This window comes from Oryctolagus cuniculus, chromosome 7, assembly GCF_964237555.1.
Source record: "Oryctolagus cuniculus chromosome 7, mOryCun1.1, whole genome shotgun sequence".
Classification (NCBI taxonomy): Eukaryota; Metazoa; Chordata; class Mammalia; order Lagomorpha; family Leporidae; genus Oryctolagus; species Oryctolagus cuniculus.
In genome coordinates, this window is record NC_091438.1 from 144153148 (window position 1) to 144174652 (window position 21505).

General features: G+C 52.2%; 1 protein-coding gene across 1 annotated transcript in view; it reads left to right on the top strand.

Annotated features, from left to right (window-relative positions):
• WASF2 (WASP family member 2) overlaps positions 1 to 14763 on the top strand; it is a 94921-nt gene extending 80158 nt beyond the window's left edge. Inside the window, exons 3-9 of the mRNA XM_002716090.5 lie at positions 2135 to 2269; positions 2793 to 2946; positions 5352 to 5469; positions 6493 to 6623; positions 8703 to 8858; positions 11325 to 11833; positions 13905 to 14763. Coding sequence (XP_002716136.1) covers positions 2135 to 2269; positions 2793 to 2946; positions 5352 to 5469; positions 6493 to 6623; positions 8703 to 8858; positions 11325 to 11833; positions 13905 to 14062 — 1361 coding nt within the window. The 3' untranslated portion in view covers positions 14063 to 14763. The remainder of the gene's footprint in view (positions 1 to 2134; positions 2270 to 2792; positions 2947 to 5351; positions 5470 to 6492; positions 6624 to 8702; positions 8859 to 11324; positions 11834 to 13904) is intronic.
• Positions 14764 to 21505: the final 6742 nt, after the last annotated feature.

Below are 21505 nucleotides of genomic sequence, written 5' to 3' on the forward strand. Positions count from 1 at the left end.
AACTGCTCCACTTCTGATCCAGCTCTCTGCTATGGCCTGAGAAAGCAGTGGATGATAGCCCAAGTGCTTGGGTCCCTGCACCCATGTGGGAGACTGAGAAACAGCTCCTGGCTCCTGGCTTCATGTTGGCCCAGCTCCAGCTGTTGGGGCCATTTGGGAAGCAAATTAGTGGATGGGAGACCCCCCACCTCTGCCTTTCTGTAACTTTGTCTTTCAAATAAATCTTTAAAAAATAATCTCTCTCTGCCTCTCCCTCTCTCTATAACTCAAATAAATAAAAATTTAAAAAATAATAATAATACATGAAAATCATCTATAACATGGTGAAATATAGTTGTCTGCGTTTTACAGGTAAGGAAACTAAGTCTGAGAGATTGTGACTTGCTGAGTACACAGGACTAAATAGAAAGCTGAAACTTAACCCAGATTTTCTGCCGCGATGTCTGCTGCTCTTTCCATGTCTTGTAGTGTCCTTTGAGTCTGCCTGACGTGAGGTGACAGTGGGGTAGCCTTCACAACACCTCATTCCCTCTTCCCTCTTCAACAGGAGAGCTCATTGTTACCCCAGTTTAGGGTGCTTTGTAAGATTTTATCTGGAAAACGGCTGTGCTACCCCAAGCCACAACTCCTACTGTCATTGCCCTCTTGGCTGAGGAGCAGAAAACCCTGGTACTCTCTTGGTGACCGAGGGGTAAATTGGTGCAGGCTTTCTTTTCCTTCAGAACAGATGGATATTTTTGAACCTGGTTTATTTTCCACGAATAATGTTGCACCTTTCTCTGCTTTAGCCTTCCAAACACAATTTTCCATTGCCAGGATGAGCATGATGCAGTGTGGTTTTATAGGATCTTAGCCATATTATGGACCGGGATCAGACAGGTCCTCCAACCTGCAGAGTAGAGATGAGGCTCCAGTGTGAGACCTTCGAGCAGAGCAGGGAGCTTCCGTATTGTTCAGATAACAGAACCATTCAGTATGTGGGACTTGCTCCTTCCTGATTAGAAGCCCTTATTGACTTTCATTTACCAGCAAATCAAACTATGCAGCTGATTGGTCTTCTTTCTCTCCATGTTATACTAGAAGGTGAGCTTCAGCCACACTACAGGTTCTGTTTCGACTTCTCAGACGAATTCTTCCCCTTGAGATGAGGACTTAGGCCTAAATGTAGCTTAGAAGCTAAAAATCAGAGCCTGCTTATGTGGGTCCCAGAAAAGTTATCTTTTGGTTGGGCCAGGTTGCTTATGCCTGCCTTCACCTTGCAAATCAAAGCTCAGATGGTGTCTTTATTCCTATGCAGCGCTTTTCATTCCTAGGAAGAATATGCCTTGTGGCTTGGAATGACAATATGGAGGTAGTGTCAAATTGCTGTTATGTTTCTTTGGCTGCAAATTCTCCTTGCATTCCAGGGTTGAAAGCACAGAACTCTTTTCTTTTTGTAAAAAACAAGACATTGTGGAAAGAGACCGCTGGTATGTTGTTTTTCAGGGAGGGCTTGAAATTTTCAGCTTTTCACTTATTCCCTAAGATGTAGATTTGAAGGGTTGCAACCCAGAACAAAGACTTTGAAAGTTGTAGGTTATAAAAGATAAAGTAACCTTTCACCCCTTCAGAGAAGTTACACATCTCTGCTTGTGGATTGTTGATAAATTCAAGGGCCCTGGAAGATACCATGACTCATCACGCTTGTTCATTGCATTTTTGTGGCTCCATTGAGGAGGATATTTCTTATCATATTAATTGTAGGCACCCAGAAGGTCCTCTTAACTCCCAGTCTGTTTTCCAGAACCATTTTACCAGGTGATTTTATAGAAAAGCAAGGGGCTAGGGCTGTAAGCAAATATGTCTGCTCTTCCAACATCAATTTTTTGCATTACACCTTTCAGTTTTATTCAGCCTGTTTCAAGTTTCATGACTGTCCAGTTATCCAGGAAGGCTGTGCTCTCTACAGACTGCCGAAGCTAAGGAGAAAGTATCTTTATCTCTCAGAGCAAGCAGATTCTTCGAGTGTGGCACTTCCCTTCGGGGGGGTGCGGGACAGTGTATGGGGATGGGTCGTGCCGGCCTTGGTAGCCAGTTTCCTGACCATTTTTGTCACTTCTGTGCACTGGTGACTTGGTTTCTTTGCTTTTTGCAGGTAAATATGCAGAGGACATTTTTGGAGAGCTCTTTACTCAGGCAAAAACCTTTGCCTCTCGGGTAAGCTCCCTTGCTGAGAGGGTTGACCGACTACAAGTTAAAGTCACTCAGCTGGATCCCAAGGAAGAAGAAGGTAAGGAAGCTGAGCTCAGCATTTGCAGGCTCTGCTGAGCAGTTTCTTCGAATTTTTCCCCCTAATTTATAAAAAAGCAAGGGGAAAAAAATCACAGAAACCTATGGAGTTCTGCTCTGAAATGACAAGCCTGGGTGGCGTAAAGAAACCTTTTAAGTTCTGCCTCACCCCCACACACTCTCTTTCTCCCAATCCCCCAGTTCCCCAGCGCTCAAATTTCCCTTCTCTCAATTGTATTTTGCTACCATAAAAGTACTTGGAAGATTCCTTCCTCCTAGGAGAGGCCTGGTCTATCTGGCCACATAGTAAACCTTTGTGTTGCCTCATTTTGTTCAGTCGTGAAATGGCTGGGCTGCTGACAGCCTTGTGGGGCTTCCCCAGAGGGGAAGGAAAAAAAAAAAAACCTGGCTGCAGACAGCCGCAGCCAAGAAATGCAGCAGCTGAGGCCTCTCCGACTGGGGTGACTCAGTGTTTGCTCAGACAGCCTGTCGTCCATTTTCTAACGCCTTCCCTCTCCTCTCAGTGTCGCTGCAAGGAATCAACACCCGAAAGGCCTTCCGAAGCTCCACCATTCAGGACCAGAAGCTCTTTGACAGAAACTCTCTCCCAGTGCCTGTCTTGGAAACATATAATACCTGTGATACTCCTCCCCCTCTCAACAATCTTACCCCATACAGGTAACGGCTGGCTGGCTCCTTCCTTTTTCCAGCCTGAACCACAAACAGCACTAGGCTCTTTTATCTGAAGATGTTGTTTACATCAGAAGAGTCTATCAAAAAGCTTACTCCCCATCCCAGAGTGGCTTGTGGCAACAGAAGCTACAGTTTACCCTGTGAACAGTTGTCATTTATTATTGTTTGGTTTCTGAAATTCATAGTGAATATAATATATATTGAAAGTTTGCTGTAACATTGCATCCTGCAGAGTTTAATTTGGTATAAACCAGGTCCATCTTGGATTCCATCCAAGGAATTTAGTTATTATAGAACCAAAAAGGACTTTTGTTATAAAGGCGGTCCTACAACGTGGATCCCAGGGGCAGCATGCTAGCAAGGCTCCCACTGACTTGGAAACCACTAGGTTACCAGATGTTTGGGCGTGTTAGTGGGGCCTGCCGCATGCGCTGGCTGCTCTGGCCCAGAGAGGTCCTTCCAAAGCTTAAGGAGCAATTGGCTTTCTTCCAGAGGAGTTTCGTTCACTGTGTTTTGAACATCCTTTTGACATTTCCTTCTGAAAAGGCCTGCCTTGCTGTGACTGGTCTTGAAAAAGAAGGTTGCCTTATAGATGACTTAAAGCCCCTCCCCTCTGGTGGTTTGGTAGTGTTGTCATTCTGCAAAAAAAAAAAAAACACACACACAAACACACACACACACACACAAACACTGGAGAGGGTCAGAAGGTGAATGTTTATTTTGCTTGCATTCATAAATATCTTTGGAACAGGTAAGAAGTAATTACAGGTAACAGATAGCTGGAGGCAGATGTCTGCTATCAGGCATGGCTACACCGAAGAGCAGAAATGTGTGTGGTGTATCCCTGTGAAATTCAGGGATGCCAGCCTGATTTAGGGGGCCTGGAAGCTTCTCACATATATGGCAACTCCCCATTTTGTTTGCCCTTAGCTTTCCAAGGGACCAGCTAGCAGAGCAGGACAGTTTGGACTCTGCAGCCTCCATCATTTATTTAGTCCAGCTGACTCAGGGACACGGTTTTGAGACAGGATGGGATCACACAGCTGATGTGTTGCATAGGATGGAATAAACAAATGACATGAAGAGAATTTTGTCAGTTAATGGCATTTTCCTTTGTAACATACAATAGCAGAATTAGCGTCTCTTCTTAGGTATCTGGAGTTGGCTTAACAGAAGCAAGAAAGCAGTGGTGTATCTCCTTCAGAACAAGAGTTACTGTAAAGTCTTACAGTTTAAAAAAAAGATTTATTTATTTATTTGAAGATCAGCGTTACACAGAGAGAGAGAGAGAGGAAAGGCAGAGAGAGAGAGAGAGAGGTCTTCCATCCACTGGTTTACTCCCCAGTTGGCCGCAATGGCTGGAGCTGCACTGATCTGAAGCCAGGTGTCAGGAGCTTCTTCCAGGTCTCCCATGTGGGTGCAGGGGCCCAAAGACTTGGGCCATCTTCTACTGCTTTCCCAGGCCATAGCAGAGAGCCGGATTGGAAGTGGAACAGCTGGGACCGAACCAGAGCCCATATGGGATGCTGGCACTGCAGGCAGCAGATTTACCTGCTACACCACACCACCAGCCCCAGAATAATATTAAAATAAGTGTTCCCCCCGAAGGCCATGCTTTCTGGACAGTGGGATTCCAACCAGGGTCGTTGGGTTTGGCCACTAGTTTATAATGACTCACAGTGCACTCTGTATTACTTTTGTAGCTACTAAAGATAGTGAGTGATAAGTCTTAGGTTCTTAAAACAGCTGACCATCTGTTCTCACCAGGGCCCCCTTGTGGTTGGGGGTATGGATGCTGTGCTGTGCTAAGAGGGAACAAGAAGGTGAGGTGCTGTGGTTATCTGTGTGCAGAGGAGTAACAGCAAGCACATGTGCACAGTTATGTATGTCTGAGGTGTGTGTGTGTGTGTGTGTGTGTGTGTGTATGTACACACAAGATCCTGCATGTGTATGCCCGGGTTTCAGGTGGGTGGAAAGCCCCTATCATTTCCTGGAGAGTCCTGGGGAATTGGAAGGGAAAGGGAAACCAGTGGCAGAAATCCCTCTGTTGTGCCAGGCTCTCCAGATACCTTTAGGGAGATGTCTGTGGCCATGCAAATGAGTAGAAATCATCAGAATTCCTGCTGTTGTAGTCTGTTCTTGCCCTGACCATGCAAATCCCTCTACCAGGAATTAAAAGTAAGGCTAAGGTTCTTAAAAAGCCAAATGAGGAGAGAGGTGCCATTCAGGGGCATTTAAGTGCTGGTATGGGAGAGGAAATATGCAATTGATTCGAATGACTTCTTGATTCCTTGGTGTAACAACTGTTAACTGGTAGGTGTTTGGAATATTGGATTTGGTTGGGAGCTCATCTGTCTACTGACAGCTGCTTGTCTTCATTTCTATCCCAGGGATGATGGAAAAGAGGCACTCAAATTCTACACCGACCCTTCATACTTCTTTGATCTTTGGAAGGAGAAGATGCTGCAGGACACCAAGGATATCATGAAAGAGAAGAGAAAGCACAGGGTGAGGGGAGAGGGGCCTCTGTTCTGCACATCAGTAGGCACGATTGTGGAGGGGGATAAAAAGGAAGCCAGCCTTATGTGAAGTGATTCCGGGTGGCTGCTTGCTTGGATGCCAGGTGAAACTCTTAAAAAAATGTGTCCTCACCAAGCACCACAAAGATGAAAGTATAAATCATACCAAAAATGTGTTTGTTCCCCCTAGCGCTATTAACAATTGAGTATATTCAGGCTGAGTTTTAGAAATTGACTTTTCTATTCACCATTTATTTCTCTTGCAATTTGCACCTGACTCTGCTGGACACTCGAGCCAGGCTAGGCCTTTCCCCACCAGTGTTGCAGCTCATTTCCCAGAGATGAGCACAAGGTTCTGTAGTAGCTGATTGGCGACAGGCGCGGTTTAACACCTTCACTGCTGGTTGGGCGGGGTCAGGGTGAGGGGAGGTGCCTAGGTTTTGGAGTTGCTCCCCTCTGCTTGGGCTTGGACTCCTGATGGTGTGTGTGTGACCTGTCAGTTGCGACCTCGCAATCCCATTAGCATGGCTGCCAGGAGGCCCAAGAGAGCGCCAGAGGCTAGTGCAGTGATACAGGCTGAAAATTTCTTCACTGGTTTTTGTTTTGTTTTTTTAACTATTTCCTTCTGTCTGTCCCAGATATCTGTAGCTATCATTACTTCTCATCTCTTGACTGACTTGTATACATGAGACAATAACAAATAGCTGTTCACTAGCTTCCTAACGATTAAAGCTGTTTAAAACCATGAATGAGTTATGCAAAGAAGTGGCAGCGTTGCGATTGCTAGAGGTGTTGGAGTACGTGTCTGAGCAGATATTTTGCCCGGGAGGTAATTTGGATTAGATGGCCTCTAGGTTACTCCAAACCCAGTAATTCCATAAATTCTCCAGGTACTTGGTATGCTATCTAGGCAGATCATCTCTGGGCTCTGTGTCCGTGAAGATGGGTAGGATTTTAATGAAGAACTTCGGAAAATATTTTGCAAAGGCTTTTCTATTCTTTTTCATTATAGAAAGAGAAGAAAGATAATCCAAACCGAGGGAATGTAAACCCACGTAAAATCAAGACCCGTAAGGAAGAGTGGGAGAAAATGAAGATGGGACAAGAATTTGTGGAGTCCAAAGAAAAGCTGGGGCCTTCTGGGTAGGTGATGCTTTTGTATTCTCAGTGACGTTCTTTGAAGGGGCTGGGGACAACAGTCTAACAGCTCTGGCACGACACCTTTCACAGCCCCTGAAGTCTAGCTGTGTGGCTTAAATCAATACCACTATTAATCAGCTACTTTAAAGTGCATCCATCCGATGATTAAAACTTGCTAAATAAATCAAGAGACTCAGCAATTTAAATGAGGTGACTGGAGTGGTCTGGAGCAGAAAGCCCGATGGCTTCTAGTGCCCTTCCTCTGCCAGACGTGGCTGTGTGAGAGGGCCTCAGAGGAGAGACTGCAAAGGGAAACAGAGTGGTCTTGGGGCCCCTTTGCCTCCAGAGCTTTAATGTGAAGGTCGAGCCTCCGAGCTGGGCATCGCCTAGGAGAGGGGCAGCCAGGCAGTGGAATCACGCACGTCACCAGAGCAGCTTTTCAGCCAGCCTTTGTCGGTCTTGGGAGAGAGGCTGGCTGAGGACTGAATGCAGACCTCAGAGACAGTGTGGGAAAGGCTGCTGGGCCAGCACCGAGGCTATATATCTCTGTGGAGAAACGGGAGATGTCAGTCTGACCCCATTTCCCAACACCAAATCACACTGGAGATTTAAAGGGGGAAAATGGTTTAAAGCTTGGTTTTATACCTATCCTGGTGTTTGACCTGTGTGACATTCGAAGCCGAGTCACCGTAACTGCTTGGTGTGAATGTCGCCCCGGTTTTCCTCAAGTATGTGGCATTCTGACTGTCAGAGAACCGTGCCAGCCCATGCCAGGTGTCTAGGAATGATAAAAGCAAAGAGCTGGGTTGTTCTTGCTTTTAGGAATAACTCTACCATGAAGATCTTGACTTTTAAAAATCTTGACACTTCTGACACTTGTTCTTTCTGGATTAAGAGATTTGTTATAAGGAGTGATGAACATGGGGAGAGGAGAAATGAACTTTCCCTGTACAGGGAAGTCAACCCCGAGGGCACCTTCATTACCTTCACCTTCCCCTAAAAGGGGCCATTTTGTTCTGTGGTCCCATCCTGTTGAGACAGGCATTTGTCATAGGCTCGGTGCCTCTCAGGCCAGGGAGCGTGCATCTTCAGAGTGCCCACTATTATGTGTGGAGTGGGGGTGATACAGATGGTTTTGCTTCCCGTCGCCCAGGATCTCTGGAGTTGGCCTGCGTGGCGAGGCTATCTGGACGTGCCTGCTGGTAAACCTGTAAATAGATGTGCCAGGCCTGCAGGACTCCAGGCCTGGGGATTTTCCACATCAGGGTGTCGTTCAATTCAGTTCATTTTCTGCAACCCTAGTTTCCCTGGGGTCTGTTCTAGATGAGTCCTTTTAGGACCCAGCAATGGTGGAAAGAAGGGGAGGTGGCACAGAGCAGGCTGTGTTTTTCTGACCAGTGCTCGGAGTTTGCTGTCGGAGGCTTATTGTTGTTCACTGGGAGCACATTCGCCCAAGGCCCAGTGCTCCGAGGGGCAGGCTCTCACGAGGCAAGCCCTAGCTAGCAACCTGTTTTAATCCGCAGCTCATTTCGTTTGATAAGAGACCTGGCAGAGAGGCCACGTTTGCTACCACACAGCAAGCTGCATTCATCCGTGGCTTGATTTTGCAATCAGATGCCTCCTTGGCCTTTGAGCACTCCAGAGGCTTGCCGACCTCAAAACCAGGCTGCGTGCTAATCACGTGTTTGCAGTCCGCCAGCCCCTCAGGCTTGGCTTCGCCCTTTGCCACAAGGCAGACTTTGGGATTCAGGTACAACTGCACCTAACATTTGGAAGAGAATTTTAAAAAATTTCTGGGTTTGAGAAGACCAGTACTGGAGAGCAAAAGCATGTTTGATAATCTGGGTCGAATCCTGTTTCCACAAACAATGAGGCAGAGATATCTGAAAGATATTTAACAACAGGATATTTACTCCTACAACAAAATTCAGTATAGCAGAAAGTAGATGTAGAGAATATTCTTATTTTACTTCTCCCTAATAGCTTTTGTATCAAATGCATTTTTGTAGTATCTTTTAAGAAGAAAAAAGTGTGCCCCTCGGGCTCTTTAAATGACAGCTTTGACACTGGGTTCCTTGTCAGGTACTCACCCACCTTGGTGTACCAGAATGGCTGTGTTGGCTCAGTTGAAAACATGGATGCAGGCAGCTATCCTCCACCACCACAGGCCGACTCCACCTCTTCACCTTCTCCTGCCTTCTCTGAGGACAACTTGCCTCCCCCACCAGCAGAATTCAGGTAAATCGTGGTTCCTCTTCCATCCACTCTGAGTGGTTAAACACTTAAGAATAAAATAAGGTTCAAAATCTAGGCCAGGACCACTGAAATAACTTTCAGTTGTGAGACACAGTAGGGTCAGTGAACTTATCTAAGGTCATACAGCCAGTTAGAGATGAGACAGAGCCATAGTCAGTCTGATTCCTGACTCTATTTTTTTTTTAAAGATTTATTTATTTATTTGAAAGGCAGCGTTACCAAGCAAGAGATCTTCCATCCGATGGTTCACTCCCCAAATGGCCAGGCTGAAACCAGGAGCCTGGAACTCCATCTGGGTCTCCCATGTGGGTACAGTGGCCCACACACTTGGGCCATCCTCTGCTGCTTTCTCAGGCATATTAGCAGGGGGCTGGATCGGAAGTGGAGCAGCTGAGATGCTAGCATAGTAGGCAGCAGCTTAACCCATTATGGTCCAATGCTGGCTGCTGAGCCTGTAGCCTTAACTGTTTTACCAGGCTGCCTATACCTGGAAAGATAGATGTCACCAACTTCTTGTTTTTTCTTTAGTTTTAGAAATGTTTGTTTATTTTTCTTTATTTGAAAGGCAGCAAGAGAAAGAGACATCCACTGGCTCACTCTCCAAATGCCCACAACAGCCAGGGCAGGGCTAGGCCAAAGCTGGGAATGAGGAACTAGGTCCAGGTCTTCCCATATGGGTGGCAGGGACCCAAGTATCTGAGCCATCACCTGCTGCCTCCCAGGGTGTGCATTACCAGGAGCAGAGTTAGGACTGAAGTGCAGTCCCTCTAGGATAAGATGCAGTTGTCCAAAGAGGCATCTTAATCACTAAACCAAACACCTTCTTTTTCTGTTTTTTTTTTTTTTTTTCTTCACTTGAGCGGCAAAAGGGCACTCCCATTCCACTGGCCTACTTCCCAAATGCCTGAAGTCACCCCCACATGGGGCCAAAGGTGGGAGCCAGGAACTCAGTCCAGGTCTCCCACTTGAGTGGCAGGAATCCAGTCACTTGAGCCATCATAGCTGCCCCTCTGGGTTCACATTAGCAGGAAGCTGGAGCCAGGAGCTGAGCCAGGTATTGAACCCAGGTACTCTGATATAGGACACAGGCATGCTCACTGGCATCTTAGCCACCGGGCTAAAGGCCCACCCCCTCTCTTGTTTGTTTTACTTTGCTTTAGCTCAGCATGAAATGAAGTAGAATGATCTGCTGTTCATGAAACAGTTAGCAGGGGCCTTGCCCAGTTGTCTAGGAACCTTGCAGATAGTCACTTGCTCTCCTGTGGCTTCTGGTTCATTTCGCTTCTGGGTAGAATCTCCAGAAAGAATGAAACAAAGGGACAAAGGGCATTAAATTTAGGATCTGTCCTGTTGGATATCTGTTCGTCTCCCTGGCACAGGTGCACAGGAGGGGCCAGCAGTCATGGCTGCGGACAGATCTGGGGGGTGTTTGGTATGGCACTGTGTGCTCGCTTCCTTTCCTCCTCTCTGATGCCTGACTCTTTGGACACTAAGGACCCCTCAGATGGAAACCTGAAGCTGTGCTGTCCTCCTCCATCTCCCCCCATTCTTCTTAGCCCTTGAAACTGCTAATCCCAAATCACTTCCTGCTGGTTGCCTTGTCAGATGCAGCTGAGGCCTGAAGGGCTGTGGAAAATTCCAAGATGGATGCTTTTCTAAGGAGTAGCTATTAGTGCAGGGCAGATACAAAGGTGGGGAGAAAGCCCTCAGCCTCACACATGGCCTGAGACCTTGCAGCTGCAGCTGAGCAAATCTGATCCCAGGAGAGGTGTAGCCTTAATCCTCTTTCAAACCTGGGTCAGGAGTCATGTGGCAGCTTCGTTTCCCGTCCCTGCAGTGTCTCAGATTGAGACTCGTTCACTCACAAGTCTTCCCCACATGAGCACTGAAGATGCAGTCACTTAAATCTATATCCTGCTTGGGTTTGGTCGCTTGGCTTGGATTTCCTGCCCTTACCAGATCTGGTGAATGTTAATAGCCTGAGAAATGGAGCCCAGTAGGTAGATGGTGGTTGAATTTGTATTCCAGTTACTTCTTGCATGCGCTCTGAATCTTGGCTCCAGGCTTAAACAACTGCCCATGGCTCACTCCTCCTAGCTGGGCTTCCAGAAGGACACCTTCCCCTGGAGAGCTGCCAGCCTAGAGGAGGACCTGAGAGCTCGCTCAGCTGGCGGATGGACGAGTCTCGTCCTCCCAGGAGTTAACCCTGACTCCTGACTGCACTCTTCTGGTGGTCAGAAGCTCTTTTCCTAATCGGGCTGCCCATTTCTTTGACAGTATCTGCGAATAGTTCCCCAGTTTTTCTTTATAACTGAGCCTCAAAGTGAAATGGAATAGTCAGCCGAGACACACCGAGACTTAGTGATAAGCCTAACCCTCGTCAGGGGAGTGGTGGGTGGCGGGGTGTTTGCATACTGAAAGTGATGGTTGGTCTTTTTTTCTTTTCAGCTACCCGGCAGACAACCAAAGAGGTTCTGGCTTGGCTGGAACCAAAAGATCCAGCATGGTCAGCCCAAGCCATCCACCCCCAGCTCCACCTCTAGGCTCTCCGCCAGGCCCCAAACCTGGCTTTGCTCCACCACCTGCCCCTCCTCCTCCACCTCCGATGGGTGTCCCACCTCCACCGCCACCTATGGGATTTGGGTCTCCAGGCACCCCTCCCCCACCTTCACCCCCATCTTTCCCACCTCACCCTGATTTTGCTGCTCCTCCACCTCCTCCCCCACCACCGGCAGCTGACTACCCAACATTGCCACCACCTCCCTTGTCCCAGCCAGCAGGTGGAGCCCCTCCGCCACCCCCACCGCCCCCGCCCCCAGGGCCCCCACCTCTCCCGTTCAGTGGTGGGGACAGCCAGCCTGCTATACCACCGCCACCTTCTGATGCCACCAAGCCCAAGTCCTCCTTGCCTGCTGTGAGTGATGCCCGCAGTGACCTGCTCTCCGCCATCCGTCAAGGTACATCCCAGTGGGGGGTCTGGAAATTTGTCTTCCTGAGCAGGGGTAACTGATGGAGACGAGGTAAAGGGAGCTCTGTGCTTTCCCCAGCTTCCACTGGAAGAGCAAGGAGAGAGTAGGCCTCAGGCCTCAGAACAGATTTCTTTCTATCTTGGTTTAAAGAATTTAAAATTTATTTTAAAGGTAGAGCGATAGATGTAGAAACAGAGAAACAGAGATCTTCCATCTACTGGTTCATTCCCCAAATATCCTGCACCAGTCAGGGCTGGGCCAGGCCAAATCCAGGAGCCAGGTATTCCATCTGGGGCTTCCACATGGGTTCCAGGGATCCAAGTCCCTGGGCCATCATTTGTTGCCTCCTAGGCACTTCAGCAGGAAGCTGGAATCAGAAGCGGAGCTGCAGCTTAACCCAGGCGCTCCCATATAGGATGTGGGTGTCCCAAGTGATGTCTTAACTGCTGTGCCAAATGCCCACCCCCTAAAGTAAAGAATTCTTTTTTTTTTTATTAAAGATTTATTTATTTGAAAGGCAGAGTTATATAGAAAGAGGGAGAGGGAGAGAGAGAGAGATCTTCCATCTGCTGGTTCATTCCCCACATGCTACAACGTCCAGGGCTGGGCCAGACTGAAGCCAGGAGCCAGGAGCTACTTCCGGGTCTTCCATGTGGGTGGCAGGGGTCCAGGAACTTGGGCCATTTTCCACTGCTTTCCCAGGCACATTAGCAAGGGAACCAATTGGAAGTGGAGCAGCTGGAACTCGAACCAGAATCCATATTTGATGTCAGCGTTGCAGGCAGTAGCTTAACCCATTACACCACAACGCCAGCCCCAGTAGAGAATTCTTAACCTGAGATATTTTTTTTAACTCCCTAAAAATGTTAAGCTTTATATTTGTTTGCATGCATATTCTTTTCTTGAGGAAAGACACCTACTTTTCATCAGGTTCTCAAAAAAGTTCTGTGCCCCAGAAAATAAGAATCACTGTCCTAGTGGGAGCTAGCCACTGCCTGTCCTCTTTCACTGTCCTGCCTTCACTGTCCTGCCTTCTTATCCTCTGTCCCTCTGTCCACTTTTTCTCATCTCTTTTTTTCCTCCCTTTTCCTAACTTTTTTTTCCTTAAGATTTATTTATTTGGGGGCCGGCACTGTGGTACAGCTGATAAAGCCTCGGCCTGCAGTGCCGGCATCCTATATGGGCACCGGTTCGAGTCCTGACTGCTCCTCTTCCAATCCACTCTCTGCTATGGTCTGAGAAAGCAGTAGAAGATGGTCCAAGTGCTTGGGCCCCTGCACCAGTGTGGGAGACTTGGAAGAGGCTCCTGGCTTCAGATCGGTCTAGCTCCAGCTGTTGTGACCATCTGGGGAGTGAACCAGCAGATGGAAGACCTCTCTCTCTCTCTGCCTCTGCTTCTGCATCTGCCTTTCTGTAACTCTGACTTTCAAATAAATAAATAAATCCTTTTAAAAAAATTATTTACTTGGACAGCAGAGTTACAGGGACTGAGAGAGATTGAGAAGTCTTCCATCCACTGGTTCTTTCCCCAAATGGCTGCAATGGACAGGGCTGGGCCAGACCAAAGCCAGGAGCTCCATCTGGGTCTCCCACATGGGTGGGCCGTCCTCCGCTGCTTTGCTAGGTGCATTAGCAGGGAGCTGGGTCAGAAGAGGAGCAGCCAGGACTCCAGCCTGCCCTCATATGGGGCAGCGCCACAACGCTAGCCCCTCCGCTTGTCCTCTTGTCCCCTTCCCTGCTTGTCTCCCCTCCCTCCTCATTACAATGGGTGCGTGAGGGTGGACTGAGTACCTGCTGGCCAGGCGGGTGTGGCGGCTGCTCCTACTCAGTGCCGCCGCTGTGTGCGTCCGGGAAGAACGGCTTCCTTCCAGACATTCCTGGAGTTCAGGGCCGCCAGTTTCGTGAGACGCCGTCTACTTCTCTCCTGCAAACCCCTTGCCCTTTCTGCTTTCCAGAGACTCCATTTCCTCTGTCCTTTTCCGTACCCCCCAGCCCCAGCCCCAGCCTGGACAGAACCGGGCAGGACACGCCTCCTTCACTCCTCTCTCTCTGCCGCCAGGCTTCCAGCTGCGCAGGGTTGAGGAGCAGCAGGAGCAAGAGAAGCGGGACGTCGTGGGCAATGACGTGGCCACCATCTTGTCACGGCGCATTGCTGTGGAGTACAGCGACTCGGAAGACGACTCCTCTGAGTTCGATGAGGACGACTGGTCCGATTAACGCCCCGCTGCTGCGTGCCTCCTCTGTCTTTCCTTCCTCCCTGCCGCCTCTGGTGCCGACCCGCAGCAGTCACAGCCCGTGGGGCGGGGTGGGGTGGGGTGGGGATTCCAAGGGGCCAAAGTCTTCTCTGAAGCAACCAAAGATGTATCCAAGTGCTTCCTCCAGGTGGACATGGATTTCCTGTCCCAGCTGTCAGGCCCCTGGGGGCTCCTGAGCTCCAGCGCTGAGATGCCCCCTTGTCCCTGCAGCTGACCGCTGCATATTGGAAGGAAGCCCAAAGTGGGCCCCTTTGCTTGGGTTTCAGTGGATGCGGTGTCTTCCACTAGAAGCCCTTTTCAATCATGGTCTCTCCAATCTTTGCCCTCAGCCACTTCAAATAATGCGAGCCCTCTTCAGTCCTAAATCAGTGAAAGCAGCCTGTGTGGACACGGCCAGCCCCTCGCCCGCACCCTGAGAACTCGGTGCAGGCCGAGTGTCCCAGCAGCCAGCCTGCCATGCCTTTCTGCCGCACCCTCTGCCCCAGCTGGCAGGGCGGGGCTGCCTTTGGCGAAGGCCTCTCTGTGCTGGCATTGCCCCTGGTCCACAGGCAGCAGACCTCTTAGTGTCTCACCCCCTCGCCCCAGAATGCTGCCTCCCTTCCAGGCTCTCCCCGTGAGCGAGGTGTTCAGGTTCCGCTTCAGTGCCCTCCCCCACCCCGGGTGTCTTAAGGCAGCACAGCTCAGTTTTGACCTAACTGGCCCTGACACTCAGGAAGCTGGGCCTGTGCCATCTGCCGGGGGCGGAGCTGAGAGCGGGACCTTTGCACCTGCCCTCTTCAGGATGCTGGGGCCTAGAAGGAAGTGACTTGGTCAAGGTCACACGGTTGAATGGTGACAGAGCAAGAGCCTGAGTGCCTGATTTCAAGTCACCTGTGCTTTCTGGGACCAAAAAATGGGCAGCAGCTGGAGTCGGAGCAGAGCCGGGTGGCTCGGTGCTCCTCCGGCCCTCACGCTGGGAGGGGGTGCTCGGATGCTTGTAGCCTGGCTTGTAGTTCTTTGTTGCTGCTTTTCTGTCACCTCCTCACCACAGGGCCCGAGACCTGCTCTTGCAGGGCCCGAAAGCAGTGGGAGAGGGGAGGGGCTGCAGCTCTGACAGGTGCTGTTTTCAATTCCTCCGCGACTCCGCCCCCTTTTACTTCCGCCGGTTAAGCCTAGGCTCTGCCAACTGTAGAAACTTGGGTCCCTCCGGCTGGCAGGTCCCTGCGGGGTGGGCGGGGTGGGGGCGGGGTGAGGGGGTTCTGGCAGCTGTGAAAAGGGCTGTGAGGCACAGGGACTTGAGGTCCTCTTTCCAGCACCCTCACTGTGTGTGGCAAGGTTCCCTCCTCTGCTCCCTGCCTTCCCGGAGCTCATACACAGGTGCTACTATTCAGGGGAAAAAAAAACTGGCAGCTCTGGCCAACAGCAAGGTTTCTTCTCTTCTGCCCTGACGATTGTGTAGCCTCTTACGCTGAAATCGGCTTCTCCTGGCTTCTTGGCCTTTCAGAGCCCTGAAACAAAGAGAAACAGGATCTGTCTCTACCCAGCACACAAATGGTTGTAGTAATTGCCAAAGCCCTCGTAAACCCCTCCGGCTCGAGGAGGGTATGTATAATCAGGGTTCTGTCGCGAGCCCTTGCCGAGCACCTCCCCTCTGCCTGCCCGCCCGCCCGCCCGCCTTGAACTTGGGGCGTGGGACTGAGCCTGTGGGTGCCAGCAGGACCCCTGCCACAGCCACTCCCCAGATCAGGTGTGTCTGAGACCGGGCAGGCGCCCCGCTCCACTCAGCACACGGTGCCTACTCCGCCCGTCTCCCATCCTGCTTTCATCAGGACCCTAACATGGCCGATGGAGGGGCCTCGGCTGCAGCCAGCAGCGGCTGGGGAGGCAGGCAGAGGGCAGCGGTTCTCCCAAATAGGAGTCCTGGGGCCTGGCCAGGCCAGGGTTTGGGCCTAATGGCTTTGACTAAATTACCCCCATCCTCCTCCTTTCCGGAAAAGGGGGAGCCAGAGCCACTCTCTGTCATTCTGCTCTGACCTTGAAGGGGGCGGTGTTGGCCTGGCTTCTGGAATGGACAGAGTCCACGGCGGAGAGGGCCGGGGGCAGGAGGAGGTGGGGAGGGCCCTGCCTGCGGAAGGTAGGATTAGATCATTAGCTCAGTGACCTCCTAGGGTTTCGATGTGCTGTGTTCTCATCCTACAGCTGGTTTGGTAATGATCTGCAAGTCCCGGAGAGCAACAGCACAGCTCTGCCTGGCGCTCTCATTAAAATCTATGCAGCCAAGCTCGGCGCTTTGTAGCAGCCGGCCTTGCGAAGCCTCCTCAGCTCGGGGGGCTGGGGACCCAGTCAGCCGAGAGGCCCTCTGGGCTCTACTTATGCATATGTGCACAAAAAAAAAAAAAAAAAAAAAAAAAAAAAAAAAAAACTTCTTTAAACCTAGAGCCCTTTAAGATGATAAAGGACCCAATGCAGGTAATCGTGTTTTGGAATCGAGTAATTGTAGAATGCAAAGTTTAGTGATTATTTAAACTGGGCCGAGGCTGGTAACAGTATGAAACAATGGCCCGTAAGGACTCTTAAAGCGCTGAAGCCGAAGAGCCACCTCCTTCCTTGGTCTGCCCGGCCCAGGGGAGCTGCCCCCATTCCTGTGGCCCAAGGGCCCAGCTTCCCATCGGCAGTGTCAGAAGTGACTTGTGGCTTTGCCTTGGTCCTGAGATGATTTCATTCCAAAGGAGCAGCCCGGGGAAGCGGGGGTGGGGGGGGTGGGGTGTGTGTGTGTGTGTGTGTGGTGTGTGTGTCCCTGGGAGGCTCAGAGCAGCTGGCCCAAGCTCCAGCTTGCCTCCAATGGAAGCTCGAGTGCCCTCAGAAACGACCCTGGCCAATGTCACCGCAGAGCCGAGGCGGTGTTGTCAGGGCTAATGTGAAATCTCTTCCCGTGGCGCCGATCCTCTGACTGCAGCGCCAGCTTGGACAGATTGAGGTCTCTGTGGCTTTGGTGACCCTGCTTGAGCATTCCCACCGTGTCGGGCTCTGCTGTAGCACCGCCTCCCACTGCAGCCCCCACCAACCTGAGGTCCCAGGCGGGGGCGGGGTTCCAAGGCTGCAGGGGGTGGGGGAGGGGGTGCCTTTTGCTCCTGAGAAACACTGGGCTTCCTGGGAGGTCAGGCTTTGAACCTGGCTGGGGTCCAGCTGACCTGGGACCAGGTGTCGCACAGAAATGTGCCTCACTCTGTGCCTGCTGCCACGTTCACTTTAACAGTGCCTCGGTGAGGGCTAGGGAACAATTTTGTTATTGTATTAACGTTATTCAGCTAATTCACTTGAGAAACTAACCAATTTTTACTTTCTGTCTAGAATGATGTACATGTAGGAGAGTAAGCCGTAATGCTCCCAAAGTGCCTTGTTTTCTCTGATATAAATATATTTATAAGGACATATTCCAGTGGGTTCCTGGGTGTGTTTGCCACGGTGAGATTTTAGGGAGTGAGTGAGTATGGAGTGGGATACAGTTTGCCAGCAGGCCCCTCCTCCTGAGCACAGACAGGAGTGATCTGCGTAGTAGGGCAAAGCTAGACCCTGACGCAACCCTTGCCTCTTCTGCCTGGTTTGTAGACCCTTAGAAGGACGGCCAGTTTTTTGGTCTCATTCGCTTCCTGCCAGGCTCACGTGTGTACCACATTTGTGCCCTGGTGACCTGCAGGTTCCGTGTAACCATTTTATGTATACACATGAGTCCTGAAATGCCAATGTTTAAAATCATCTGATAAAGTCTTTGTAGCCACTCAGTCACCCCTGGTGTGTGTGAGTTGTTTTCATGGGCTAAGAGATTAGGAGGAGCAACTGGAAGGGGGGTGGTGGGAGGGGGCTGTGTCAAGAGGGCTTCCTGGGTGGGTGGGCACAAGAGGTAGGAGGCCAGGATAAAGACCCCGCACTGGAGGCGGAGCGGGCTGGAAACCATTTTGGTCTGGGAGGAGACCAAGGCTGGGGAACCTGTCAGCCCAGGCCCCCCACCCGAGGAAGAGGGGTTGCAGGGCTGGGGAGGCAGGCCGCTGGCAACTCCTGCGCCGTGAAAGGAGCGCTGGCTGAATGCTGATGCTGCCTCCCAACATCTGGCCGGCATCTTGTCTGCCTCTCAGACCCAGGCAACTTACCTTAAATAGAGCGATTTACAATGGAATCCGATAAAAGGTTTAGGCTGCTGCACGCCCCTCTCCTGCCTGAGGAAGGCGAGGGGGCTGGGTTTAGATTCTGACCCAAAAAAATGACCTACCCAGGAAGCAACGGTTGTTCCCAGCACAGCTGCTGCGGGTAACTGTCCCTGGGGGTAATTTATGAGCAGACACCCAGTTCCGGGCCCCGCAGAGGCAGTGGGGTGGCCCCCGGGAGGGGCGGGAGCAGGGTTGGTGACTCCGCGGGTCACGCCTGCTGTTGAGAGAGAGTCACCCACTGGCGTCCCAGGAGAGGGGGCCGAAGTTCTGAATTGTCAGCAAGTGCTGCGCCAGCCGCTCTGAGCTCATCGCGGGAGCCGGGGGTGCCGGGGAGGGGGGCGCGAGCCGCTCGCCCTGCAGCCCCTCCGCTCCACCCTCCTGCTCGGGCCTGTGTTTAGTCAGCACTTGGCTGCCCGAGGCCGGTGACTGACAAGCAGCCAGACGCCCGCCCTGGCAGAAGACAAAATGGTGGTGTCGGGAGCCGCCCTTGCTGGGGAGTCGGAGGGAAGGAATGTGGTTCTGGGAAGCCAGAGAGGCCTGAGCTTGAGTTCTGGCTCCGCCATCCGGGAGCTGTGGCCCTGTGCAGGGCCCTTCACCTCTTTGGGCTGATCCTGAGGAGATGAGCACTTAGTGAGCGCCCGCTGAAGACCGCACGTGCCTTACTTCCGTCCTGAGAGGCAAGGGTTCCCCGTCTTAGGCCTGAGGAAAGCAGGCTCGCACAGGGGAGGTGAGGTGCCCGGTGCCCGAGAGCGTGCAGCTGGCCGGCGCGGAGCCGTGGGTCGGACCCGGGTCTCCAGCCGGGGCTTGCGCGCTGTCCCCCTGGGCGGGTTTAACAGCTCGGTGGATCTGCCTCCAGAATCGTGCCCTTCTGTGTTGGAGGGGGCGTGTGAAAGGTTTCAGTTCTCGTGACCCCCACCACGGGTGCCCGGCTCTGCAGGTGCAGTAACAGGTGACGCTTCTTTCCGTTCACTTTGAAATCAGCGAGCTCCACGGAGAGCAGCCTAGACTTCAGGGCGGCAAGCACCCTGCACCCTCAGCTACCTGAGAGCAAAATGGGTCCCCTAGGCACGGGCTGGGCCTCGGTGCACCCCACACGCGTGTCTGCGGAGAAGACGCACCTATCAGTGGGAGCACAGAGCACCCAGGCCGAGGGACACAAGCACACGTGGTGCATGGCCCCTGCCCCTGTGCGGATCGGGACCGAAGGCAGCCTGCAGTCAAAGGAACACACGCAATCCTCAGAGCCACCCTCCCTGCTCGCTGCCTCTGCCTGTTCCTCACTGCCCCCTCCTGGCCGTCTGGTGGCCAGGGCAACCTGGTAGCCTTTTCTGGAAGTTCTGCTCTGGGGTGTTGTCCCCTAGCTCCCTCCTAGATTGGGAGGGGAGCAACAGGTTCAGGTGCTCCCCCTGGACAGCCCTCAGCAACCAGGGATGTGGGTGTCTAGAGGGTGTTCTTGAAGCTTGAGGACAAAAATAAGCCTGTGACAGCCAAAGGAGCTGGTCATGGTAGGATCGTCAGTCCCTGATGACAGCAGGGCCACTAGTAGTGGGGACGGGGGTCCTTCCCGGACCCCTCCCACTGCAGCCAGCAGCCAGCTCGCGCCTGCGCCCGCGCATGCCCACTCCACAGGCACACGTGGTAGACTCAGAGTAGACTTCCGGCTGAGAAGTCAGGGCAAGTCTTCAGCTCCCGCGTCACTGATGCCTCTCTGGGCCTCAGCTTCCTCAGGCCACTCCAACAAGGAGCTGACCATGGTGACGGCGTCTGCCATCTTGGGAACTGGGGCCCCTCCCAGGTACGCGTGCCTGAGTGAGGCAGATCTGTTCAACACAACCCCATTGGCTCCTCGGGGCCGCCTTGGAGGGATTACCGACTCAGTACCTTTTATTTCCATTTTACAGTGAGGAAATACACAGAGAGGTGCAGTAATTTGCCTAAGTCACACAGTAAGCTGACAGCAAACGTGAAAATAGAAACCCCTATTCTTCCAGTGCTTCAGGCTGCCCCAAAGAGAGTGGAGCACCCCAAGGGCCTGGGCCCAGAGCCTCTGGGGCTGGAAGTGCAGTGGCTCAAGCCAGAGGCTCTGCCCTTCTGTCTGGGAGCCCTGACAAGGTCCCTATAGCTGCCGGAAGGCTCGCAGGGGGTCCCAGAGGAGATCCCAGGCTTAGGTGTGCGGCGCGGGGGCTGGGGAAAGGCAACCTCGGCCTGGTGGAGCCCGCCTCTTGCCATCCCCAAGGCAGGGGCCGGCGGAAGGAGGTCTTCCCTAGCCTGTGGCCACTCGGTGTGCATGTACACGCATAGGAGTGGTGTGTGCACGGCACTGACGCCACTGTATGCAGGTGTGTGCATGCCTACCAGCATGAACAGGGGAGCCCTCACAGGCATTTTTGTGACATGGACTGGTATGCATGCCCGTGACGGCACTAGTGTGGCTGCTGGGGGTGTGTGCTCCTGGGTGTATGCACACGGCGTCTGCCTGTCAAGTGGGTTGTGCTCACACGCACACTCGCTCTGTTCTGAGTGTACTTTGCAGGTGCAAATATTCACCCCCATTGGTGTCCCGGTGGTGTGGAATGTGTGTACACGCAGTGCCGGTGGGTGTGTGTGTGCAGGGATGGCTTCCTGAGACTATACACATAGGCGTCATAGAGGAGCCCTCCCAAGAGTGCAGGACGTCACTGTTCCCTGGCCTTGGGATAGGGGCTGCCCCACCCAGCTCCAGCCATCACTGAGCTCGCCCCCCACACGCACACTATTCCCCAGACCCACCCTGCCTGGCCAATTTGCAGCCTCTTGCTCCCAGCTCCAGAGCAGGCCTGCAGCAAAGTCAAGGGGCTGGAGGCCAATTAGCGAGGGGGTTAATCAGGGATCTGGGGACCCCTGGGGCTTGGGAAGCTGAAGGCAGGCACCAGGGTGAGCAGGAGGTGCCTGTCATGAGACTGGGGGAGGGGAGTGCCTCTACCCTCCCCCCCACCATGGAGCTAGAAGCCAAGGTGGGCAGGCGGATGCGAGAGCGCTGAGCTGCTGAGCAGCAGGGAGCATGTGTGAGTGTGTCCTTTGTGTGTGCAAGGGCGTGCACAAGCAGCCTCGTCCTTGAATGCGAGCCTGTGTGCACCCGTCTGGATCCCACCTGTATCCACAGTACAGCTTTGTGCGTGTGTGTGGCTGCGTGTGCAATGGTGTACCGAGGGGTCTGGATACGCGAGCATGTGGGCATGCAA